Source organism: Oncorhynchus kisutch, linkage group LG10 (assembly GCF_002021735.2).
Source record: "Oncorhynchus kisutch isolate 150728-3 linkage group LG10, Okis_V2, whole genome shotgun sequence".
Classification (NCBI taxonomy): Eukaryota; Metazoa; Chordata; class Actinopteri; order Salmoniformes; family Salmonidae; genus Oncorhynchus; species Oncorhynchus kisutch.
In genome coordinates this window covers 27,235,667-27,262,920 of record NC_034183.2, presented here as the reverse complement: position 1 = coordinate 27,262,920, position 27,254 = coordinate 27,235,667, and the positions used below count along the sequence as shown (strand labels likewise).

Below are 27,254 nucleotides of genomic sequence, written 5' to 3'. Positions count from 1 at the left end.
AAATTTAAATAATTTTTAATGTTGAAAACATACATAGTCCCAAACTTCCCAGCAACCCCCTCAATTTCCCAAATTCTTTCTTTGTCAGTTGCAAAATGTATAGAATTGCAGGAAATTAGCTTTCACATTGCCACATTTTATGTCAGCTCCATGGAAAAATGTATATAATTGCAGGAAAGTAGTCCTGTTTTAATCCAGAAAAAGTGCTTATTGCTAATAGCACACTTGCCTGATAATATGGTATGGTGCCATGTATAGGCTATGGTAAGAGTCAGCCCTAAACATTTTTTTTTGCAATATGTTATTGGGCTCATTTATGGGGGGAGATCATAGACAGATGGTGTTGGGATAATTAGATGTTCATTCATTTTAGAGTAGAACGTCCTTTTAAAAAGAAATTACTTTCTCACAGTCCTTCTAAAAACTGTCCGGGGGGGGGGGGGGGCGGCACGGCGCATGTCCCCTGTGTCTGCCCCACCCCCCACGACCTTTTCCACTTCTGAAAAAGAAAAAAAAAATTGGGGGAAACATTGGACTCATGCACACAGACACACACACCACACGCAAAAACGTACACACACACACACCATCCAAACTTGACACTAAATTAGGTTTCTTTAATATTATAATTCTCAATTATACTCTTATGCTATTCAACAGTTAGTTCAGTATGTACACACTGGTCATATCTCAAATGGCCCCCTATTCCTCACATAGTGCACCAGTCCTGACCAGAGCCCCAAAGGCTTGTTCCTTTAGTCCCTCCGTGGGGTATAAATCCAGAATCTCCTCATTGCCGGCCATCAAAATGTTTTTACATGTGTATTACATGTGTATTTCAATGTGTATTTCAAACTATGTTGGGGTAAAAATCGGAGTATAATGCTGGTATGGATGTCAACCCCAATACAGGCGGTAGTAGTAGTAGTATGGTAGTAGGGGCCAGGCGGTAGTAGTAGTAGTATGGTAGTAGGGGCCAGGCGGTAGTAGTAGTAGTATGGTAGTAGGGGCCAGGCGGTAGTAGTCGTAGTATGGTAGGAGGGGCCAGGCGGTAGTAGTCGTAGTATGGTAGGAGTGGCCAGGCGGTAGTCGTAGTATGGTAGGAGTGGCCAGGCGGTAGTCGTAGTATGGTAGGAGTGGCCAGGCGGTAGTCGTAGTATGGTAGGAGGGGCCAGGCGGTAGTCGTAGTATGGTAGGAGGGGCCAGGCGGTAGTAGTAGTATGGTAGGAGGGGCCAGGCGGTAGTAGTAATATGGTAGGAGGGGCCAGGCGGTAGTAGTATGGTAGGAGGCGCCAGGCGGTAGTAGTATGGTAGGAGGGGCCAGGCGGTAGTAGTAGTATGGTAGGAGGGGCCAGGCGGTAGTAGTAGTATGGTAGGAGGGGCCAGGCGGTAGTAGTAATATGGTAGGAGGGGCCAGGCGGTAGTAGTATGGTAGGAGGGGCCAGGCGGTAGTAGTAGTATGGTAGGAGGGGCCAGGCGGTAGTAGTAGTATGGTAGGAGGGGCCAGGCGGTAGTAGTAGTATGGTAGGAGGGGCCAGGCGGTAGTAGTAGTATGGTAGGAGGGGCCAGGCGGTAGTAGTAGTATGGTAGGAGGGGCCAGGCGGTAGTAGTAGTATGGTAGGAGGGGCCAGGCGGTAGTAGTAGTAGTAGTAGTAGTAGTAGTAGTATGGTAGGAGGGTCCAGGCGGTAGTAGTAGTAGTAGTAGTAGTATGGTAGTAGGGGCCAGGCGGTAGTAGTAGTATGGTAGTAGGGGCCAGGCGGTAGTAGTAGTAGTAGTAGTATGGTAGTAGGGGCCAGGCGGTAGTAGTAGTAGTATGGTAGTAGGGGCCAGGCGGTAGTAGTAGTAGTAGTAGTATGGTAGTAGGGGCCAGGCGGTAGTAGTAGTAGTAGTAGTATGGTAGTAGGGGCCAGGCGGTAGTAGTAGTAGTAGTATGGTAGTAGGGGCCAGGCGGTAGTAGTAGTAGTATGGTAGTAGGGGCCAGGCGGTAGTAGTAGTAGTATGGTAGTAGGGGCCAGGCGGTAGTAGTAGTAGTATGGTAGTAGGGGCCAGGCGGTAGTAGTAGTAGTATGGTAGTAGGGGCCAGGCGGTAGTAGTAGTAGTAGTAGTAGTAGTATGGTAGTAGGGGCCAGACGGTGGTAGTAGTAGTAGTAGTAGTATGGTAGTAGGGGCCAGGCGGTAGTAGTATGGTAGTAGGGGCCAGGCGGTAGTAGTAGGGTAGTAGGGGCCAGGCGGTAGTAGTATGGTAGTAGGGGCCAGGCGGTAGTAGTAGTATGGTAGGAGGGGCCAGGCGGTAGTAGTAGTATGGTAGTAGGGGCCAGGCGGTAGTAGTAGTAGTAGTAGTAGTATGGTAGTAGGGGCCAGGCGGTGGTAGTAGTAGTATGGTAGTAGGGGCCAGGCGGTAGTAGTAGGGTAGTAGGGGCCAGGCGGTAGTAGTAGGGTAGTAGGGGCCAGGCGGTAGTAGTAGTATGGTAGGAGGGGCCAGGCGGTAGTAGTAGTATGGTAGTAGGGGCCAGGCAGTAGTAGTAGTAGTAGTAGTAGTAGTATGGTAGGAGGGGCCAGGCGGTAGTAGTAGTAGTATGGTAGTAGGGGCCAGGTGCACCGGTTTAAGTGTATCTAGAACTGCAACGCCACTGTGTTTTTCACGTTCAACAGTTTCCCGTGTTTATCAAGAATGGTCCACCAACCTAAGGAAGTCCAGCCAACTTGACAACTGTAGGAAGCATTGGCGTTAACCAGAATCCCTGTGGAACACTTGACACCTTGTAGAGTCCATGCCCTGACGAATGAATTGAGGCTGTTCTGATGGCAAAAAGGAGGGGGGAGGGGTGCAACTCAATTTTAAGAAGATGTTCCTAATGTTTTCTACATTCAGTGTACATCATGAGAGAATTGACGAATATCCACTTTGTTCGATTTTTGGAATGGGCACCAATGACAGTGTCCCTCTTCTATCCCCCACGGTCTGCGTTCCATTGATCTCTTTATGGCATGTATAAAGAATCTCTACTGAAAGTGCTTTTAGTCCAGGGATTGGGTCTGAGAAACAGGGGCCGGAACTAGTGCAATATGTGGAATAGCATCCGTAGTCACTGGTCAGACTGCTCACATCGAGCAGATGTGAAATGGCAGCAAATTCCCTCTATATACAGTGCACTACTTTTGGAGCCTTTGCACTATACAGGGAATAGGATGCCATTTTGGATACAGACACATCTGTTTGTCACAATCAGACTGACCCCAAAATCCCCCTCCTGCCCCCCCATGGTCAGTTGGCCAGTCTCTCTCTCGCCACTGTCTGTCCAGTGGATTGTGTCCAGATAGGAGGGGGGGGGGGGGGGGGTGTATGGAACCCCCCCCCGCTATTCTGAGTGTCTTTGGGTTGAGTACTTTGGCCTTGGTTCCCTCCTTTACACTGGATGGAGAGAGAGGTTCTGGCAGAGTGTGTGACTGGAGACGTCAGGAAAGAGTTAGGTATGGAGTTGGTCCTAGCGTGGACGGGAACAGTTTGTAGAGGACTCAACACCCAGTCCTTTATCAAGTCACTTCCTGCTGCTGGGGTCATTTCCTGTTCCTTTCTGGGGGGCCAAGAGAGGAGGAGGGGTGGATCATCCAGCTCCTCCCATGGCTCAACCCTCTCTCCCTCGAGGCGAGACAGGTTATCCTTTCCCTCCTCCTTCCTCCCTCCTGTCCTTTTCTAGGGGTGTGGCAGGATCATGCGGTCCTCTATCAGTGTGTTGTCGGGGCCCAGCGACTCCACACACTGCTGGATGGTTGCTATGACACCAGACAGCCGTCTGTCCAGGGCAGCCAGGTGGGGCTCGGCCAGGACAGGGTTAATGGGGTCAAAGGTCAGGGCCTGTCTTAGGGCTGAACTCAGAGCCCCAGCTCTCAGCAGGTTCAACCTGTTCCACGTAGACACACGCACCCTGACGGCAGGAGAGAGGAATAGAGGGAGAGTAAGAGAGAACTGTTCATAAACACTAGGAATGGGTTGTGATTCCTTTGAGGAAATGTTGGTATTTTCAGTATGTGTGTGTGTGTCTACTCACATGCAACACTGATATATAGGGGCCAGAATGCTTCTTTCATCCAGAGCTGCATTCCCAAAACTGCAAACAACAAAACACCATAGAAGCTGTCTTCAGATGCCTTACTATCTCAAGGCCATGATACTGTTAAATAGCCATCACTAGCCGGCTAACAGCCGGTTCCTCAACCCTACACCTTAGAGGCTGCTACCCTATATACATAGCCATGGAATCACCGGTCCCTTTTAATAATGTTTACATACTGCTTTACTAATCTGTATATACTGTATTCTATTCTACTGTATTTTAGTCAATGCCACTCTGATATTGCTTGTTCTAATATTTCTTAACTCCATTCTTTTACTTTTAGATGTGTGTATTGTTAGATATTACTAAACTGTTGGAGCTAGGAACACAAGCATTTCGCTACACACGCAAAACATCAGCTAAATATGTGTATATGACCAATAATTTGACAAGTTAAACCCTGACACACTATCATAACACACATTCTAGCACAGTGTTTCCCAAACCTAGTCCTCCAGTACCCCCAACAGTACACATTTTATTGTAACACCTGATTCATCTGGTCAATTAATCATCAAGCCCTCATGTGCTGAATGAGGCGTGTTTGTCCAGGGCTATAATGAAACGGTGTACTGTTGGGGGTACTGGAGGACCAGGGTCGGGAAACACTACCCTATTTCACACTTAGCTCAGCAGATCAATCAACAGGGACAGAGGTAAAAGAGGAGTGGACTGGGGGATGGAGAGATGGAGTTAGAGAGGTGAAAGGAGTTGCTAGCTTAGTCAGCATGTCTAGAGTTTCTTTGTGTTTACACTTAGTGATGCGTTTGTGTTCTTCACCTCTTGGCGTTATCCAGCAGGATGAGCATGCTGGCTCCTCCGTCGTCTTGGAAACTCTCGTAGTGATGTCGGTCGGCGTTGCCTATGAGGTAATCAAAGATGGCTGTGTCTATGACGTCCAGCAGTCTGGGACCGGCGTCGTACGGAGGCATCTTCTTCACCGCATCACAGTAGCTCTCATCATACTCCCACCTACACACAGTTAAAGCATTTTGTTTTTCACTTCTCCTGTTTAAAAAACATAAACACCACGCTATTGTTAGAGGCGAGTGGGGGCTTTGTATAGCCCCCATACTACACAATGACAATGAGGAAGTGATTTGCTGTTGGGGTAAGTTTCCCAAATCTACTGAAACCACAAAAAAAGGTGTCTGGACCCTTCTATAACATGGCATTTACATTTAAAAAAAGGAGATTTACAGTAGTGGTAAAACAATTATGTTTTGAGCAAAATATGTTTTATTTTTTTGAAAACTGCAAACTTCAAGAAGTAGGCCATTCAAGGAATTGGTCTGATGTGATTCATTGGCCTCCCCCTTGCTTGAGGAACAAGACAAGGCAACTTGTGCCATGTCATGAGGATACCTGGACCACCTATTTAGATTTTTTGGTTAAGTAAATTGGGTATTAAATTAGGTGAAAAGGAGACTGGAGTAGGACTTTAACATATAAGCACAAATGCACACACCCCTACCTGGCCAGTTTGCCCTCCCTGTAGGTGCGTCCCCAGGGGTGTCTGTGTTTCTGGAGAGGCCAGACGTCTGGCAGCCAGAGAGTTACCGATCCCTCCATCATATCTCCCTCCGCACATGCAGGTTCACTCTCTCTACAGTAGTAACACTTCCCATAGAAACAACTATTATTACCTGGAGAGAGAGAGGAAGGGCCAGAGACAAAGAAAGGGAGAGAAAATGGTTAACCATTTTCATTTAGAGAGAGATCCAGCCCACTGCTTCTTGAACCCAGACACACAACGTTATCTTATCAACTTTATAGGGAGTGGTATGCCTATAAGAAAACATTATGGGTGGGACTGAAAAGATCCCTCTAGTGTGTGTGTGTCTCACCCTGCATTAGAAAGGTACTGAGTAGCTGGTCCGTAGCGACAGGTTTGATTTCAGTCCTCAGGTTGACAAACCTCCCGACCACTAGGGGTGCTCTTCTGAAACCCAGGATCCTACAGCAGATGGATACACAGGACAGATAGTCACATACCACTAGCAACACCAGTATTCAGATGGCCAAAACTAAAACGTATATATTTTAATGCATTAGGCCGATACGTGTGTGTGTACCTGTCCAGGTGAAATGCTGCCACCTCTGCGTTGTGTCTGTCATAACCTGCATACGGCTCTCCTTCTACCACATAGCCTCTACTATACCTGGAAAAAGAGAGAGAAATGGAGAGGGAGGACGTGATTGAGAGTTATCCACTTACGTAAGACACAGAATAAAGGCACTGTCCTAATCTGACCTAACAAAAACCGTACAACTCCGCAGCAGAGAACCAGAGGACAATGTGTGTGTGTGTATATTCTACCTCACCTCTTGGGTTTGAAGACCACCTTCTGCCCCCCGTCCAGTATTAGTAGAGCTTTGAGCTGGGTGCCCTTGTAGCCCACATCTGCCCGCTCCACTCGGGCAGTGCCCAGCGCGGAGAGGACGGCTGCCAGCTCGGGGGTCTCCTCAGGGTACACCTCCCTGGGGCCCACCCATTGGTTTGCCACCTCCCATGGAGACTGGAGGGTGTGTGTTAGCCGGTCACCGCGTGAGAGAGACAGGCCTGCCTCCATCTGGGAACACAGACTTCCACATTAATGCTCACAAGTACACACACACACACACACAGATATAAACATTGACACGCACAAACAGCCGTACCTTGCGGAAGGCCCGGAGGTCTCGTCGACTGGCTGCGGACCCCTCTCCTCCATCCAGCAGAAAGAATTTGGCCAGCCCCAACAGGAGTAGCACAGCAACCAGCAACACCACGCGCTGTTTCAACTTCATCTCCTTGGCAACCTCACCCACCACCCCTGAGCCCTGTGTGTGCGTGTCTCTCTCTCTCTCTCCCGCCTCACCCCTGGAGCATGGCACTTGCCTCCCCCTCCAGTCGCCTCTCTCACACACACTATTCAGCGGGGCAGGAGGTATGGCTCAGTCTCACCACCAGACCCACAGCTAGCCCTGGTCCCTAATGTATCAGCAACCACCCTGTAGAGAGAGTAGGGGAGGACATTAGTGATGAAAAACAGTTGATATAAATCCAAAAATGTAGACAGACAGACAGACAGAAACAGCAGGAACCTAGATGCCCCAGGCCCGCCAGGCAGGAACATGATCGATATGAGCATGACAAAGTAATGTGCTATTGGGCTCAGTAACATATTAGTTGTTATGTATGTGTCATTGTGGCTTAGAGAGACACACCCATACCTGACAAACCTGACTGACTGACAAACCTGACTGACTCCTGGTTCCACATCCTGAGTTTTAAACCACCCCTTTACTGACAACATCAAACCCTGCCAAACCTACTGTTTGTTCTAGCACTCTTCTTTAGAATAGGTAAAGGATCCATCCATCCCTCCTTGAGGTCCTGGGCTGGCATGGTTACATGTGGTCTGTGGTTGTGAGGCCAATTAGATGCAGTGCCAAATTCTCTAAAACAACGGAAGCGGCTTATGGTAGAGAATTTAACTAAATTCTCTGGCAACAGCTCTGGTGGACATTCCTGCAGTCAGCATGCCAAATGCATTCTCCCTCAAAACGTGAGACATCTGTGGCATTGTGTTGTGACAAAATGTTACATTTTAGAGTGGCCTTTTGTCCCCAGCACAAGGTGCACGTGTGTAATGATCATTCTGTTTAATCAGCTTCTTGAAATGCCACACCTGTCAGGTGGATGGATTATCTTGGCAAAGGATGATCCAAAATGTGAGAGAAATAAGCTTTTTGTGTGTTTCTATGTTGCGTCTATTTTTGTTCAGTATCAGTCAGTACCTGTAAAAATGTCAATTCTTTAATGCTTACCTTTTACCTGTTTTTCCTATTTAACTGCATACTATTCTTTGGGTGCTGAAATCCATAGTAATTTAAAACATCTATATATAATTTTACGCTACCTCTGACAAGGGAGCCGCTTGTTTGTTAAAGGAGAAGGAGATTGCCTGACGACTCAGTCTAATACTGCTGCTCTATCACTACATAAGGTGCCTTGCAAAAGTATTCGGCCCCCTTGAACTTTGCGACCTTTTGCCACATTTCAGGCTTCAAACATAAAGATATAAAACTGTATTTTTTTGTGAAGAATCAACAACAAGTGGGACACAATCATGAAGTGGAACGACATTTATTGGATATTTCAAACTTTTTTAACAAATCAAAAACGGAAAAATTGGGCGTGCAAAATTATTCAGCCCCCTTAAGTTAATACTTTGTAACGCCACCTTTTGCTGCGATTACAGCTGTAAGTCGCTTGGGGTATGTCTCTATCAGTTTTGCACATCGAGAGACTGAAATTCTTTCCCATTCCTCCTTGCAAAACAGCTCGAGCTCAGTGAGGTTGGATGGAGAGCATTTGTGAACAGCAGTTTTCAGTTCTTTCCACAGATTCTCGATTGGATTCAGGTCTGGACTTTGACATTCTAACACCTGGATATGTTTATTTTTGAACCATTCCATTGTTGATTTTGCTTTATGTTTTGGATCATTGTCTTGTTGGAAGACAAATCTCCGTCCCAGTCTCAGGTCTTTTGCAGACTCCATCAGGTTTTCTTCCAGAATGGTCCTGTATTTGGCTCCATCCATCTTCCCATCAATTTTAACCATCTTCCCTGTCCCTGCTGAAGAAAAGCAGGCCCAAACCATGATGCTGCCACCACCATGTTTGACAGTGGGGATGTTGTGTTCAGGGTGATGAGCTGTGTTGCTTTTACGCCAAACATAACGTTTTGCATTGTTGCCAAAAAGTTCAATTTTGGTTTCATCTGACCAGAGCACCTTCTTCCACATGTTTGGTGTGTCTCCCAGGTGGCTTGTGGCAAACTTTAAACGACACTTTTTATGGATATCTTTAAGAAATGGCTTTCTTCTTGCCACTCTTCCATAAAGGCCAGATTTGTGCAATATTGCATGTTGTCCTATGGACAGAGTCTCCCACCTCAGCTGTAGCTCTCTGTAGTTCATCCAGAGTGATCATGGGCCTCTTGGCTGCATCTCTGATCAGTTGATCAGTCTTCTCCTTGTATGAGCTGAAAGTTTAGAGGGACGGCCAGGTCTTGGTAGATTTGCAGTGGTCTGATACTCCTTCCATTTCAATATTATCGCTTGCAGTGCTCCTTGGGATGTTTAAAGCTTGGGAAATCTTTTTGTATCAAATCCGGCTTTAAACTTCTTCACAACAGTATCTCGGACCTGCCTAGTGTGTTCCTTGTTCTTCATGATGCGCTTTTAACGGACCTCTGAGACTATCACAGTGCAGGTGCATTTATACGGAGACTTGATTACACACAGGTGGATTGTATTTATCATCATTAGTCATTTAGGTCAACATTGGATCATTCAGAGATCCTCACTGAACTTCTGGAGAGAGTTTGCTCCACTGAAAGTAAAGGGGCTGAATAATTTTGCACGCCCAATTTTTCAGTTTTTGATTTGTTAAAAAAGTTTGAAATATCCAATAAATGTTGTTCCACTTCATGATTGTGTCCCACTTGTTGTTGATTCTTCACAAAAAAATACAGTTTTATATCTTTATGTTTGAAGCCTGAAATGTGGAAAAAGGTCACAAAGTTCAAGGGGGCCGAATACTTTCGCAAGGCACTGTACATTCATTGTGGAGAATACATTTTAGCGGGCGAAGTAGATGGGTAATCGGGCAAAGAAAGAGCAGCCCGCACAAGATCTTTTATGGTTTTGGTAGGGGGACCCACAGAACACAATTCTATCAAAAACTGGATGTTAATCTTTCCCTTTCAAGACGATTCGACACGTATCGGTCTATATACATGGGCTCCGATACGGTTCAGTTTGTAACAATTCAGTGCACTAACATTTGTGTGTATAAGTAGGTACCTGACCTGAGCCATCTACCACCCCACTACATCTCACAGAAATCACCACCACTCACTAATGAATTTGTCATTGTTGCAGATGATGGGTTTGAGCTAGTAATGTATCAACTTACAATTCAGCTATGACATAGCCAATAAACATATAGGATAACTTTGGACCCCCATTTCAAAATCAAATGGTTTTGACCATTTGGAAGTTTAGTGAGCTTCTTTTTTCCTCCTGCTTTGGCCATGCAGTGTGCCTTGCAAAAGTGATTCCTCGTTATGAAATGATCAACTTTACCCTGTGTATCTAAAAATGACCATATACACTGACTGTTTAAAGCAAAACTACCAAAACTATTGCTGATTGTAAAGAATTCCCCCTCCAGGATGTTAGGCTAAATTACCACCTGTTTACCTAATTTGGCTGGTGCCGTGTTGTCTAGGTCTCACCCATCCTTACCCCTCTAAGTCAACATGTGAGAGATCATTAGATTGCAACCCAGCCAATCAGGGAGTGGCCATGTGCCTCATCCCTGCCCATACCCCCAGGATGCAGTGCTTCTGGTTTGTGAATGGCCCAGACCATGCTCTTACAAGGGTATAAGTAAATCCCCTCGTCTTTTTCCTTCCCAGTGTAATTCCTTGTGCGAGCTTGGTTGTATTTATGGGTTTGGGTTGCATGAAAGAATATTTGTTTATTATTTGTTCTTATTGCTGTCATTGTTGCACTGTGCTAGTATAGCTGGTGTTGCTTAGTTTCTCCATCTCATTACTACTGTGTTAATAGCTACTTATATTATTGTCGGTAACAATTAGCCAGTACTTCCTATTATCGATTTGTAATCCATTTCATACAGTCCTTTTATTGCTTGTTACTATGTAATAGCCTGCCATTCCCTGTGTATTTATACAGTCCTTTATTGCTTGTTACTATGTAATAGCCTGCCATTCCCTGTGTATTTATACAGTCCTTTATTGCTTGTTACTATGTAATAGCTTGCCATTCCCTGTGTATTTATACAGTCCTTTATTGCTTGTTACTATGTAATAGCTTGCCATTCCCTGTGTATTTATACAGTCCTTTATTGCTTGTTACTATGTAATAGCTTGCCATTCCCTGTGTATTTATACAGTCCCGTTACTCTCCATTACTGTTACTGCTATTGTCATCCATTAATAGTATTCCATTCAGTGCCACTTCTTCCATTATTATATCCACTACATGTATATTGTAGTTATTGTACTTATCATAGCTTCATTCCATGTTTCTATTCTGTTTAGACCTATACCCAGCTGTAATAGGTCAATAAAGTAATCTGTTTGGAATACACTGGAGGTTGCCTTGTCTCTCTAATAGGAAATAGGTATCAGTAAAGCCACAGCCCCGTTTATTCTGGAGGTTCTACCTCACAAATATGTGGCTTACTGATCATGATATATGGCAACCTCCAGAGGTCATGCAGAGGACCTGACATCCAGTCCATGTGTGGTCCGGAGCAGGAGGCCTTGAGTACCTGAGGGACTATGTTACCAGTTATCCCCCAGCCAGTGATGCCCCCTGAGCCGCAGCGCCATTACATTTGGATTATACCTACACTCCGGGACAGGCAGGGGCTTCCACGATGTCCTCTCCACCTGTGGAATAGTATTCGGCATCAGGTGGGGCTGCATCCCCAACAATCCAGCGGGAGGATTATACTCCTAAATTGGAGTGTCTGGGAGTTGCAGCGCCATGGACAACGCTGACTATGTTGTATGGAGTACAGAAGCATGTTTTTGCCAATATCGAAGCTCTGATTTGCCTATTGCAACAACAGACCAGATCCCAGGCTTCCTCCAATCAGGGGATCTGTCTCCGACAGGTTGCAGTGGAGGATATAGGACGGTCTTATGCAGTTCAGCAGCAGGAAGCCGCCTCTCCTCTAATGGTTGCTACTGAGACCGGGCAGGGACACGTCATGTTCCCAGCCCCCGCTGGTCATCAGGAGCTGCCTGCTATAGAGACTGAGCCCACACCGGATATCATTCCCAGTCCCCTCTCCACTACTGTGGAGACCTTAGCCAGGCGGCACTCTGTACTGTGCAGCAGCGGCATCAGAGCCTCAGGGGTCCTCCCCTTTTCTCAGCAGTGGGGTGGCATAACTCTCTACACCACCCACTGGCACACCCACTGGCACACAAACGGTCTTAGCCTCAAGAATGGCCACTGACATATGGTCTTGTTTAGAGCAGGTCAGTCTCTCCACAGTCTCTGCCACAGTCTCTCCACATGCCTGTAAAGAGCCACTGGAGGAGAGGCAGTGGTAGTTAACAAACAGGTAGTGTCCTTAACACTGGGCCATGTAAGCCTTCCAGCTGCGCAAATGGTCAACCACAACTGGTACAGGGTGAGTGGTCTGCCATCCTGAATGCACCCTCCATCAGAGTGGGAGATGACCAGGTGCTGGAGGACTTTGCTTTATCAGTGGGAGGCCTGGTGGGTATGCTAAACAAGCTCCTTTGTGGGTCCCATGTGGACAGCCTACCGGGATCTCTTAGCTGAGCACTGTTTTCCCAAGGAAATAGTGCAAGATGGAGGCCCACAGACATACACACACAAACTTTGCTGATTGGTTGGTGAGTAAAGAGGCAGTGATGTAGGTACCCCATGGAGAGGCCTGCAGAACGCATGGAACAGTGCAGAGAGCAGCACCCTCTCTCTCTCTCTCTCTCTCTGGTGTGCACCAGGTCACGGTAGAGCATAAGCCTAGTGGACAGACCAGGGTTAATGACAGGTTTAAGTCTTTTTGCCCCTTTTGTGATTCTAAGGATCACTACTTCAAATAACTGCACCGACTTTTCCAAGTTGAATACTGCACAGCGGTCCTCCTGGGTCCAACAGAAGGGCAGGTGTCTCAGATGCGGATGGGGACACAGACAGTGCATGTACACTAAAGAAGCCCTGTGGCACATGTGGGGAGATGCACTGTAGAGAAGGGAGAGGGGCTGGGATGAATCCATCACAGACCAGTCCTGGGAGCAGGAACTACCTCACCTGATGGCTATAACCATGCCACAGTGCTACACACCAACCGGTGTTGACTAAAGCAATTGTACACGAGAGGGCGTGCTAAAATACTTTTTTAGCACGGCTGTTCTGCAGTCATCGGTACGAGGTTGCCAAGTCCCGTAGATCAGCACAGCCGTGCTAAAAAAATAGTTATGCACAACCTTGTGTACAATACATTTTTTACAACCGGTTAAAAATTCAATAAAACAATTTTTTGGGTAAATGTATTTATATGCTACTATTTCATTCCTGAATGAAAATATAGGCCTTGTCCTGACATCTATGGTTGCTAGCCAAGCCAGCTGGCCGTTCACTCTATCAATGCCACTCCAACATTGCTCGTCCTAATATTTCTTAATTTCTTAATTCCATTCTTTTAGATTTGTGCATTGCTGTGAATTGTTAAATACTACTGCACTGCAGGAGCTAGGAACACAAGCATTTCGATACACCTGCAATAACATCTTCTAAATATGTGTATGTGACCAATAAAATTGTATTTTATATATCCATGAAAATTATGATGACTCATGATTTCGACTGGCTGACAAATGATGTCCGTTCATTCTATCGGTTAGGTTGCTAGAGTGTGTTTATTAGATATCTATGGACGCGACCCAGTAGTTCATTCTATCGGTTAGGTTGCTAGAGTGTGTTTATTAGATATCTATGGACGCGACCCAGTAGTTCATTCTATCGGTTAGGTTGCTAGAGTGTGTTTATTAGATATCTATGGACGCGACCCAGTAGTTCATTCTATCGGTTAGGTTGCTAGAGTGTGTTTATTAGATATCTATGGACGCGACCCAGTAGTTCATTCTATCGGTTAGGTTGCTAGAGTGTGTTTATTAGATATCTATGGACGCGACCCAGTCGTTCGTTCTATATGTTTCATTGCCATGCTGGCTGGCAACGCTCTTATCCCTTGCTAGCTAGCCAACTACAGCTAACAGTCACATCAAACCGTGCAGCTAGAATAACAGCAAAGTAGCTGGATTTCATTTAGTTGAACCTGTTTTCTATTGACATTTTTGTGTGTGTGATCAAATTTCAACATTGAAACAATGTTGCAAATGTCTAGAAAAAGGATGGCAATGTTTGTACAAACCCCTGTTGTTGCAAACCAAATGTTAAGATAGAAGCATGGGGAACTAATGTTTTTTACAGTGGAAATTAAGTTAATGAATTGGCTGGCTGGGCTGATGGGACACTGAATGCGCAGCAATATCTCACATGCTGACCAGACCGGACACGTCGCGTGCGTTGCAAAAAACATTTAGAACCCACACTGATCGCGAGCGTCTGTGTTGCCAAGGGCTAAAATAGAAGTCATTCCTATTTCTGACGCAGATCGCGCTGAAAGTCCTGCCTCTCCCATCTCCTCATTGGTTTATAGAAGCAGTGCCATTTCCACATTGGTTATACCCACGTGGGTGATTGAAAGACGGAATGTTTTGCCGGTTGTTGTGGTAAAAGTGTAGAACCATATAAATTCACCATATAAATTCACCATATAAATTCAAAGATGAAAAAGCCTGGAAGGAGAAAGTGATGACTAGAAATTATTCGGTTGTCCGTTTTGTGTGTGGATTAATTGGTCAGAGTAGAAGACCTTGTGCATTTCAAGTAAAATAACAACTCAATGTTTATATACCAGGACAAATTAGCTAGCAACAGCAAGCTAACTAGCTAAATTGCCATACATGTTTAATGATTTTCGACCTGTCCCCAAATAAATGTAATTAGTTCAGAGTTTGTTTTGATATTTTAACCTACGTGTCGTGATTGCTTTTGGTGTGGGGGGGACAAAATACATTTATGCATGATAGCGCAGGATGGCGCATGCGCGCAGCCGGTTTGGGTTCCGTGTCATATGGAACAGAAAACCAAATTTTGCGCAACCAATTTTTGCATCATACACTTACCGGCACTGAACACTTTTTTTATTTTATTTAGGTTAGGCATAAAGTTAACGTTGTGGTTTAAAATCAGATTTTAAGAAACTAAATTGTAGAAACAGGCAGGGTTTATGCCAAGTTACATTAGTGACGACCCTACTTTGCGAACTGCTAGTGGCATTTAGAATCGGTTAGCCTAGGCTATTACCCCCCTAAACATAGACAGGTTCCACACTGAAAATATGCAAAAACAAAGAGGGTATATTCATCAGAATCATTAACCCTTGGCCTACTCACAAAACAGATGTACTAGGCATAATTCATTCCCATGCAGTGTTCATTATAGAATTGTTAACCCATTTATACAATTCAAAAGGAACAGGTATAATAAACTAAAGCGATTGTCTGTATATCGGATATTTTTTTAAATGTATTGTTCAACTTGCCAAATTATCACTTTTTGAGAAAAACTGTTCCAGATCTGATCATTTTCTCCCAGCGTCATTTGGAAAGAAGACAACCAGGTTTTTCACTAGGGTTTTGCCTGTGCTTAGCTTTAATCAATTTATTTTCATCCAAAGAAACTCTAGTCCTTGCCGATGACAAGCATATCCATAACATGATGCAGCCACCACCATGCTTGAAAATATGAAAAGTGGTACTCAGTGATGTGTTGTATTGGATTTGCCTCAAACATAATGCTTTGATTTCAGAACAAAGTTAATTTCTTTGCAGTTTTACTTTAGTGCCTTAATACAAACAGGATGCATGTTCTGGAATATTTGTATTCTGTACAGACTTCATTTCACTGTCATTTAGGTTAGTATTGTGGAGTAACTAAAATGTTGATCCATCCTCAGTTCTCCTATCACAGCCATTAAACTCTAACTGTTTTAAAGTCAAATAACATTTTATTTGTCACATACACATGGTTAGCAGATGTTAATGAGAGTGTAACGAAATGCTTGTGCTTCTAGTTCCGACAATGCAGTAATAACCAACGAGTAATCTAACCTAAAAATTCCACAACTACTACCTTATACACACAAGTGTAAAGAGATAAGAATATGTACATAAAGATATATGAATGAGAATATGTACATAAAGATATATGAATGAGTGATGGTACAGAACGGCATAGGCAAAGATGCAGTAGATGGTATCGAGTACAGTATATACATATGGGATGAGAAATGTAGGGTATGTAAACATAAGTGGCATAGTTTTTAAAGTGGTTAGTGATACATGTATTACATAAAGATGGCAAGATGCAGTAGATGAAATAGAGTACAGTATATACATATGAGATGAGTAATGTAGGGTATGTAAACATTATATGTCAATTGTTTTGTTTAAAGTGGCTAGTGATACATTTTTTACATCAATTTCCATCAATTTCCATTATTAAAGTGGCTGGAGTTGAGTCAGTATGTCACCACGCAATGTTAGTGATGACTTTTTTTATTTTACCCCCTTTTTTCTCCCCAATTTCGCGGTATCCAATTGTTAGTAGCCTACTATCTTGTCTCATCGCTACAACTCCCGTACGGGCTCGGGAGAGACGAAGGTTGAAAGTCATGCGTCCTCCGATACACAACCAAGCCGCACTGCTTCTTAACACAGCGCGCATCCAACCCGGAAGCCAGCCGCACCAATGTGTCGGAGGAAACACCGTGCACCTGGCAACATTGGTTAGCGTGCACTGCGCCCGGCCCGCCGCAGGAGTCGCTGGTGCGCGATGAGATAAGAATATCCCTACCGGCTACTCCCTCCCTAACCTGGACGACGCTATGACAAATTGTGCGTCGCCCCACGGACCTCCCCACGGAACCCAGAGTCTCTGGTGGCACAGCCAGCGCTGCAGTACAGCACCCTTAACCACTGCGCCACCCGGGAGGCTAGTGGTGACTGTTTAACAGTCTGATGGCCTTGAGATAGAAGCTGTTTTTCAGTCTCTTGGTCCCTGCTTTGATGCACCTGTACTGACCTCGCATTCTGGATGATAGCGGGGTGAACAGGCAGTGGCTCCCGTGGTTGTTGTCCTTGATGATCTTTATGGCCTTCCTGTGACATCAGGTGGTGTAGGTGTCCTGGAGGGCAGGTAGTTTGCCCCCGGTGATGAGTTGTGCAGACCTCACTACCCTCTGGAGAGCCTTACGGTTGTGGGAGGAGCAGTTGCCGTACCAGGCGTTGATACAGCCCGACAGGATGCTCTCGATTGTGCATCTGTAGAAGTTTGAGTGCTTTTGGTGCAATGGACATTAGACTGGTGAAAATCTGTCCTTTAGTCTGATGAGTCTAAATTTGAGGTTTTTGGTTCCAACCGGCATGTCTTTGTGAGACGCAGAGTAGGTGAACAGATGATCTCTGTATGTGTGGTTCCCACCATGAAGCATGGAGGAGGTGTGGGGATGCTTTACTGGTGACACTGTCTTGATTTATTTAGAATTCAAGGCACAGCATTCTGCAGCGATACGCCATCCCATCTGGTTTCCAGTTAGTGGGACTGTCATTTGTTTTTCAACAGGACAATGACCCAACACAACTCCAGACTGTTTAAGGGCTATTTGACCAAGAAGGAGAGTGATGGAGTGCTGCATCAGATGACCTGGCCTCCACAATCACCCAACCTCAACCCAATTGAGATGGTTTGGGATGAGTTGGAACGTAGAGTGAAGGAAAAGCAGTCAACAAGTGCTCAGCATGCGGGAACTCCTTTAAGAGACTTTTGGAAAAGCATTCCTTATGAAGCTGGTTGAGAGAATGCCAAGAGTGTGCAAAGCTGTCATCAAGGCAAAGGTTGGCTACTTTGAAGAAACTAAAATATATTTAGATTTGTTTAAGACTTTTTTGGTTCCTACATGATTCCATGTGTAATTTCATAGTTTTGATGTCTTCACTATTATTCTACAATGTAAAAAAATTAAGAAAAACCCTTGAATGAGTAGCTGTCAAATGTTGACTGGTACTGTATATGGAGGGTTTATAAAGCCAGGCACATTTAACAGTTTGCCTATTTATTATATATCTAATTAAGTTGGTTTAGGGCTGTTTCCTCATCTCTGCTGCCTCCACTGCATTGTTCTCAATCTCAATATGCTGGTTAACTTTGCTATTACGCACATAGCAACATAGGGAAATGTGCCAATTCTACTGCGCACTGAAGATTGTTTCAGAATCTAATTTCAGACCGTATCCAACGTGGGAGGAAGTGCATGTTATATAATAGATGTATTAGTGTTGCGCCATTATTTTTATGTAATATAACCATATACAATATTACGTCTTAGATTGATGGACTGTGCCATCCCAGTGGCCTCAGCAATGGATCCGTCCACTGAGATGCGCTTATCAGACAGATGTCTTAAGCACGGTGAAAAATAAAAATTGCAACTGCTCAACAAAAGAAATCTTGGTCGACGAACAGCCTAATCGACCAAACAATCAACCAGTCAACTAAATGTGGCCCTAATTGTTTTACCTGACTTATTTGAGAGCGGGTACTAAAGTTGACATTTCTGGCACATCTGCAAAACCATGTAAACACCTGTTAGTGTGCATGTATACTGAACAAAAATATAAACGCGACATGTATTGTGTTGGTCCCATGTTTCATGAGTTGAAATAAAAAAATCCCCGAAATGTTCCATACGCACGAAGAGCTTATTTCTCTCAAATTGTGAGCAAATTTGTTTACATCACTGTTAGTGAGCATTTCTCTTTTGCCAAGATAATCCATCCACCTGACAGGTTTGGCATATCAAGAAGCTGATTAAACAGCATGATCATTACACAGGTGCATCATGTGCTTGGGACAATAAAAGGCCACTAAAATGTTACAATTTGTCACAATGCCATAGAAGTCTCAAGTTGAGGGAGCATTCAATTGGCATGCTGACTGCAGGAATACACACAACAGCTGTTGCCAGAAATTAACTTTAATTTCTCTACCATAAGACGCCTCCAATGTCGTTTTAGAGAATTTGACAGTACGCCCAACCGGTCTCAAAACCACAGACCACGTGTAACCACGCCAGCCCGGGACCTCCACATCCGGCTTCGTCACCTGCTGGATCGTCTGAGACGAGCCACTCGGTTAGCTGATAAAACTGTGGGTTTGCACAACCAAAAAAGTCATACTCAAACTGTCAGAAACCGTCTCAGTGAAGCTCATCTGCATGCTCGTTGTCCTCACCAGGGTCTTGACCTGACAGCAGTTCGGTGTCATAACTGACTTAGGTGGGTAAATGCTCACCTTCGATGGCACTGGCAAGCTGGAGAAGCGTGCACTTCACAGATTAAACCTGGTTTCAACTGTACCAGGGAGATGGCAGAAAGAGTGTAGGGTGGCGTATGGGCAAGTGGTTTGCAGATGTCAACGTTGTGAACAGAGTGCCCCATGGTGGTGGTGGGGTTATGGTATGGGCAGGCTTAAGCTACGGACAACGAACACAATTGCATTTTATCGATGGCAATTTGAATGCATAGAGATACTGTGACTAGATCCTGAGGCCCATTATCGTGCCATTCATCTGATGCCTTCACCTCATGTTTCAGCATGATAATGCCCCACCACATGTCGCAAGGATCTGTACACTATTCCTGGAAGGTGAAAATGTCCCAGTTCTTCCATGGCCTGCATACTCACCAGACATGTCGCCCATTGAGCATGTTTGGGATGCTCTGGAATGGACGTGAACGGCAGATTGTTCCAGTTTCCGCCAATATCCAGCAACTTCGCACAGTCATTGAAGAGTAGGACAACAGTCCACAGGCCACAATCAACAGCCTGATTAACTCCATGCAAAGGAGATGCGGTGCATGAGGCAAATGGTGGTCAAACCAGATATGGACTGGTCTTCTGATCCACTCCTCTTATATTTTTGTTCAGTGTACTTCTGTCTTGATTGCCAAACACATAGACACCCGTTTAGAAGAAGTCGGTTTAATAATAATTTCCTGTGTTCATTGTCTCATATCAACCAGCTGAAGGAATACCACAGACAATGGGTAGAGTAAGTTCAAATATAATTTTATTCAACATTCGTGATAGACAAGGGACGTTTGTTTTTTGTTCCTATGTAAATATGTGTGGCGTTGCCTCAACAATTGAAGGCATTGCCACATTTCGTGACTAACTGGACACAAGTTAAATTGTTTTGCTAGGCCTCACTGACTCCCATACAGTCAGGCTTAGCTCTCTAGAATTGAAGGGTGTATAGCTACCCAGCCCTTGAGTTCTCAATCAAAGCCCTATGGATGACTGCTGGATCAATGAACTACAATATGAATGTTCAGTTGTAATGTTTCGGAACATTAATAATCCTCCCTTGCGATACGGTTTTGGAAACCTTTGGAACTTAACTTTCACATCAGCTAGAAATAATAATTCAAATACATATGATATACTTACTGTACGTAGTTTAGCAAAGTTGCAGAATTTTCAAAAACATGAGGTTTGTAACTTCCTCCCCATTGGGGAGAATCTCAATTGGTTTCCTTGATTCCTAGCTTTCTCTCTCTTCCCGCTGACCTTCTCCAATGGATTTTGAGGAGGAGAGGCGATAAAGGAGACCAATTGAGATTCTTCCTTGGAGACATTTGAAGCAGAAATTGGAGGAGAGGAAGTGCACACTGGTTGGACGCTGTGTCCTTGAAAATATAGCCGGGTGCAACTTTTGTATTTGGAAAATGTATTTCCAGTTTATATGAAATTTCCAATTGTTTCCAAAACTGTATGGCGTGTGAGGCGTATTTGCGAAGACAGAACATTTGGGCAGCAAAGGGCCATCTCAAATCAAATCAATGTTTATTTGTCACGTGCGCCGAATACAACAGGTGTAGTAGACCTTAGTGAAATGCTTACTTACAGGCTCTAACCAACAGTGTAAAAAAGGTATTAGGTGAACAATAGGTAAATAAAGAAATAAAACAACAGTAAAAAAGACAGTGAAAAATCTTCCTCACAAGGTTAAAGGCGATGTTCAATGGCTCAATGTAATCAAACAGAATTTGAGTCATCATGAATAAGGGTAAAGTCCGGCTCAGCTGAGATGGATGTATTGATCGGTAGGTAACAGGTGTTTTCAAGACTAAGATATTGATCCGATTTCATGTCCATAGATGGGGGTGGTTGTGATATTTGGGGCAAATAAGCAAAATACCTGCAAATCAATTGGCCTGTAACAATGGATATGTAATCTTCAGTAACATAAGCATACTGCAACTGTATCCAACTATTTAAGCTCTCCACAACTCAAAAAGGACAGATTGACCTACCTAATGACGTGAGCACCACAATATGTCAAACTGACACTGTCAAATGTCAGAATCATCACAGCTCCAAAAAACTTTTCCAAAACAGGTTTTTGTGTGACAGTCAGCTGGAATAAGCATAATCAACAACAGCGATCATGTTTCCTTCAAATGAAAAGGACTCACTTGTGAGCTTCAATTAGGAAACCCAACATATGGGTCATTCTTGGGTAATATATATATATATATATAAATAAATAAAATGTTTTACTAGAATAAATGCATTTTCTGAACACCCTACAACATTAAGTAAATATTAAACCTTCAAGAAAACATTCCCACTTAAGGCATTAAAGCCCTTTTATTGTTGTCCATTTGTCTGATATGGACACTATCTTCAAACCAGTCACAGACAATATGGAAGTTGTAAGAATACGATTATAAAATATACTTGTTATAAAATCAACATTTACCTAATGCTCATGTGTCCCCCAAACCAATTAAATTAATATAAAATGTAAAATCTCAGACTTTTGCTATATTAAACCCTGAAATAGACATATTTTGTGTCAGTGGGCTCATTTAAATAAAAAAATACTTTCAATTCAGAATTATAACAACTCTAATATTTTGGGATTGTCCTTAACATTTCAGACTGAGCTCAGAAAACATTCAATTCATATTTATTAATCTTTGCCATTTTATTTAACAAATATTGTCATGTAACAGGGTTGAGACTAGGGTGACAGGGTGGAATACTGGAACGGGTTGAAGAGATTATATGGAAACCAATCTAGTTTAGTTAACTGTCAAAAATCCATCCAAGATCTACCCCAAAAATGTAATTTCATTGTATTCAACCATGTAACAAGGACATTAGATATATTTAGAATAATCTGGGTTTTATTAACCAAACAAATAAAAACATCAGGCATTAGGGTAATTAATAACATTCAACACGTTTCATCAGAAAAGTTCAACGTGTCATCAAACTGTCGGAACATTTTCCAAGGGCATTTAGAATGTTAGAACAGCTGTAACTACAGCACTAGTGTCAGCATGACTATCCTTCTTCTAGGGAGCACCATATTCACTCATTCATGGTTTTCTTCCTGAGAGTCTGGCCCACACGTCTCTCTCAACCTCTGTGGCGGGATGTCACACGCTTCATCAAACTGATACCAGTTGATGTCGTCTCGAGAAGGCCAGAAAAATCTGTTAGGTCCGACAGGATGCATACATTTCACTTGTACACACATTTTTATCCGTGCCGAGGATGATGCCTGGATAAAGGTCATCACCTTATTCCACTATACACCACTGCCCAAGAAGACCTGGATTTCATCCACAGGTTGTGGATTTTCCTCATTGGCTGGCAGTACTGGAGCAGCCAGGACCTTCTGCCTGAAACTGAAGTGCTGTGTGTTAAAGCATGCACAGAGTAGGTCCTTCTTTGTTGAACAATGGCAGCTGACATCAGCTCACCGGGAGCAAGGGTGATGACCTGATCTGGACTTTGTGGAGGAGTGGTCAAGTTCCTCAGTGCTTCTTTCCTCTCCTTGCTTATGTATGCTGTTCTCCACTGTTTATGCTTCTGACACTGGTCTCTCTTACTGAAATCACTGATCTCAAAGTATTGTTCCCTTTTATCTGGGTCAGCATTTTGACGTGCTCGACACTGCCTTTGTCTTTCTGCTGTTGATGTGGGTGCCACCATTCCCTAGATGTTTCAATGGATAACGTAAAATCTAAGATTCTTAGAATATATACAAGTATACACTATAATCCTTGAGTAATTTAGGATCTAGAGCGACTTAAAGGAACAACTGTAGTTAAGAACCTTGTCCAACTCTCCTACCACCTGCCTTAAAATATATATTTTTGTACACATGGAATACATTACAGCATGTTTCATAAGTGAACATAAATAATGTATAATAATATTTAATATTTGATTTGTTTAGATGCAATAATCATAAATAAAGTAAATAACTCAACCCTGTCACAGGTTTACAACCCCGTTACAATGAAACATGTGACGGGGTGGAGTTTTTTGGTTCAAAATGGCCTCTGCTCATGTGGTGAAGGACAGGAGACCATATGGTGGTGTGCATAAAATTAATAGATTGTATATTTTTATGGGTTAAAGTATCGTTTTGAAAGTACTAGTTTTCCATCTTTATTTCATGTAACGGGTTTGAGTTGGTCAGCTCGACGATCCCCACCTGACTTTAAAAAATAACAAAATACAGATAGAAAAGAATGTGATTACTTGCCTGTTTCTGTACCATGCAGTTGACAACAACAACCACTGCGACCTGTATGCTCTCGTCGGCTGGCCCTCGCTACATATTCGTCGCCAGACCCACTGGCTCCAGGTCATCTATAAGTCTTTGCTAGGTAAAGCTCCGCCTTATCTCAGCTCACTGGTCACCATAACAACACCCACACGTAGCACACGCTCCAGCAGGTATATCTCACTGGTCATCCCCAAAGCCAACACCCACTTTGGCCACCTTTCCTTCCAGTTCTCTGCTGCCAATGACTGGAACGAATTGCAAAAATCGCTGAAGTTGGAGACTTATATCTCCCTCACTAACTAAGCATCAGCTATCTGAGCAGCTTAGCCAATCTGTAAATAGCCCACCCAACTACCTACCTCATCCCCATATTGTTTTTTACACACCAGTATTTCTACTTGCACATCATCATCTGCACATCTATCACTTCAGTGTTAATGTGCTAAATTTGAATTACTTTGCTACTATGGCCTATTAATTGCCTTACCTCCTTACTCCATTTGCACACACTGTATATAGATTTTTCTATTGTGTTATTGTTTGTGTCACACTTTGCTTTATCTTGGCCAGGTCGCAGTTGTAAATGAGAACTTGTTCTCAACTGGCCTAGCTGGTTAAATCAAGGTAAAAAAAAAAAACATTGAATGATGTCACTTCCTGTTAATGACGGGGCATAAGGGTGGACTTTGGTTGGTGTGATGGGGTTGAGTGTCGACTGAGGGAAAATTGTGTGATTTTATTCAATTATACCTTCGCAACAAAAACACGTTTGCATTAATTCCCAAAGTTATTATGTGCACATTTTAATATTCATTTCCCAAGTAAAAAATTAAGTGAAACGAAATAATTTTTATAATAAAGTTTAAAATAATGCTATATTTATTTACATTCATATACATCTTTTAAACATTTCATTTTGGTGACCCAATACTTCAGTCAGAGGGACTGAAATATTACCCGAGCCCAAAAATGACCCACATACACATGAAACTGAACCAGAATCTAGTTTTACAGATCAACGCCTCCTGTGCCAGATTCTGGTTCACATGAAACTGTCTTGTTGAAAATGAATGAAAAATGCATACCAGTAACTGAGGACAACCCGTGAATTAACGTTTAGCTGGCTAAGTTAAACATCTGTCTAGCCGTGGCCACGCAGGCAGGAATGACTCGAGCTGCCTTCTACACAATCGGTCTTTCATGGGACCAACAACATTGGCTAGTTAGCCTTCTAGCTAGCTGGTTGATAGGTTGGAAATCGCAAAGGCCCACACAAAGACAACGTTACAGTATGGTTTAGAAAGTGGCCCACAGCTAGGTAGACATATACTCTGTAGCTAGCGACGTAGCCCATACTAGACGTTAACTACCTTTAATACTTTGGCTTGGGTTCTCGAGAGCATCTAACGTTAGCAAGCTCCAGCAATGCAGCAACGTACAGTACTAACGTAGCTACTGGACCTAGCTAACGTTATTTATAGTGATAGCTGACGAACTGCACCGATATTTTCCACATCAAAGCTTGCGTAGATTGCTGACGAGCTAGCTAGTACTGTACCTACAGTACCTAGCGAGTAAACTAACATCAGTCATTATCAAACATTTATGAATATGATTAATATAGGCTAGCTAGCTTGCGAACGTTAATTGTAAAGATGTGCCTTTGGCTAGTTGGTAAGTCTAATAAATGTCTTACCTTTCACGATTACCGCTAACGTTACTGGATGTCAAACGACGACAGTGCACCAGTCAGTGTGTGCTTGGTATTTTGTGTGGAACTGTATATTCACCAATAGGCTGTCAAAAAGGGATAATTGCTCCATCCCTTTGCTCTCATTTCCTCCTACCTTAGCGTGTACACTTCCGAAACATTTCCTCAAGCACGCCGCCACCTAAATCTTAAAGAGACCAGGACCTATTTAATTGTAGACAATGTATTCAACATTATGGGGTTTATTAATGTCAGGTTTCGATTTAGACACCAGGTAGCGCTGTTGTATTATAATTAAGCAGTCGTTACCATAAGTAATGCACGTCACTGCATTTCGATATGGACCTAGACATAGGCCTACTTCTCTAGGGAGAGTCTCCCAGTAAAAATGGTTTCAGTTCAATAAATCCTGCACACCTGGGTTGAAGAGAGGTCTGTGTGTGCATGGTGGTGTGCGTGAAACCATGCATTTCTGTAGATGTGAACCATTATAGCATAAAGATATAACATCGTATTAGTCACATTCGCCGAATACAACAAGACCTTACAGAATGCATACTTACGAGACTTGGCTCTCCGGCACCACTTGCAGTGCGGTAGCAGAGAAAACAGTCTATGACTAGGGTGGCTGGAGTCTGACAACTTTTAGGTAATTCCTCTGACACTGGTATAGAGGTCCTGATGGCAGGAAGCTTGGCCCCAGTGATGTACTGGGCTGTTCGCACGACCCTCTGTAGTGCCTTGCGGTCGGAGGCCGAGCAGTTGCCATACCAGGCAGTGATGAAACCAGTCAGGATGCTCTCGATGGTGCAGCTGTAGAACCTTTTGAGGATCTGAGGACCCATGCCAAATCTTTTCAGTTTCCTGAGGGGGACTAGGGTTTGTCGTGCCCTCTTTGACTGTCTTAGTGTGCTTGGACCATGTTAGTTTGTTGGTGATGTGGACACCAAGGAACTTGAAGCCCTCAACCTGCTCCACTGCAGCCCCATCGATGAGAATGGGTGTGTGCTCGGTCCTCTTTTTCCTGTAGTCCACAATAATCTCCTTTGTCTTGATCACGTTGAGGGAGAAGTTGTTGTCCTAGCACCACAAGGCCAGGTCTCTGACCTCCTCCCTATAGGCTGGCTCATTGTTGTCGGTGATCTGGCCTACCACTGTTGTGTCATCGGCAAATTTAATGATGGTGTTGGAGTTGTGCCTGGCCGTGCAGTCATGAGTGAACAGGAGGGGATTGAGCACGCACCCCTGAGGGGCCCCTGTGTTGAGGATCAGCATGGCGGATGTGTTGTTACCTACCCTTACCACCTGGGGGCGGCCCGTCAGGAAGTCCAGGATCCAGTTGCAGAGGGAGGTGTTTAGTCCCAGGGTCCTCAGCTTATTGATGAGCTTTGAGGGCACTATGGTGTTGAACGCTGAGCTGTAGTCAATTAATAGCATTCTCACATAGGTGTTCCTTTTGTCCAGGTGGGAAAAGGCAGTTTGGAGTGCAATAGAGATTGCATCCTCTGTGGATCTGTTGGGGCGGTATGCAAATTGGTCTAGGGTTTCTGGGATAATGATGTTGATGTGAGCCATCACCAGCCTTTCAAAGCACTTCATGGCTACAGATGTGAGTGCTACGGGTCGGTAGTCATTTAGGCAGGTTACCTTTGTGTTCTTGGGCACAGGGACTTTGGTGGTCTGCTTAAAACATGTTGGTATTACAGACTCGGACAGGGAGAGGTTGAAAATGTCAGTGAAGACACTTGCCTGTAATCCGTCTGGCCCTGCGGCCTTGTGAATGATGACCTGTTTCAAAGGTCTTACTCACATCGGCTGCGGAGAGCGTTATCAGTCTTCCGGAACAGCTGGTGTTCTCATGCATGTTTGTGTCATTTGCCTCGAAGCGAGCATAGAAGTAGTTTAGCTCGTCTGGTAGGCTCGTGTCACTGGGCAGTGCTTCCCTTCGTAGTCTAATGGTTTGCAAGCCCTGCCACATTCGACGTCAGAGCCGGCATAGTACGATTCGATCTTAGTCCTGTATTGATGCTTTGCCTGTTTGATGGTTCGTCGGAGGGCATAGCGGGATTTCTTATAAGCTTCCGG

At 44.0% G+C, this 27,254-nt stretch overlaps 1 protein-coding gene across 1 annotated transcript; it reads right to left on the bottom strand.

Moving 5' to 3' along the window:
• LOC109897982 (glycosaminoglycan xylosylkinase-like) lies at positions 1–25,335 on the bottom strand. The gene is made up of 9 exons (XM_020492688.2): positions 25,155–25,335; positions 6,778–7,110; positions 6,442–6,689; positions 6,192–6,278; positions 5,964–6,073; positions 5,591–5,762; positions 4,897–5,088; positions 4,051–4,110; positions 1–3,927 (listed from the first exon to the last, which is right to left on the bottom strand). Exons 2-9 carry the CDS (start codon positions 6,904–6,906, stop codon positions 3,696–3,698), a joined length of 1,230 nt encoding a protein of 409 aa, XP_020348277.1. The 5' UTR covers positions 6,907–7,110; positions 25,155–25,335; the 3' UTR covers positions 1–3,695.
• Between the last annotated feature and the right edge of the window lie 1,919 nt (positions 25,336–27,254).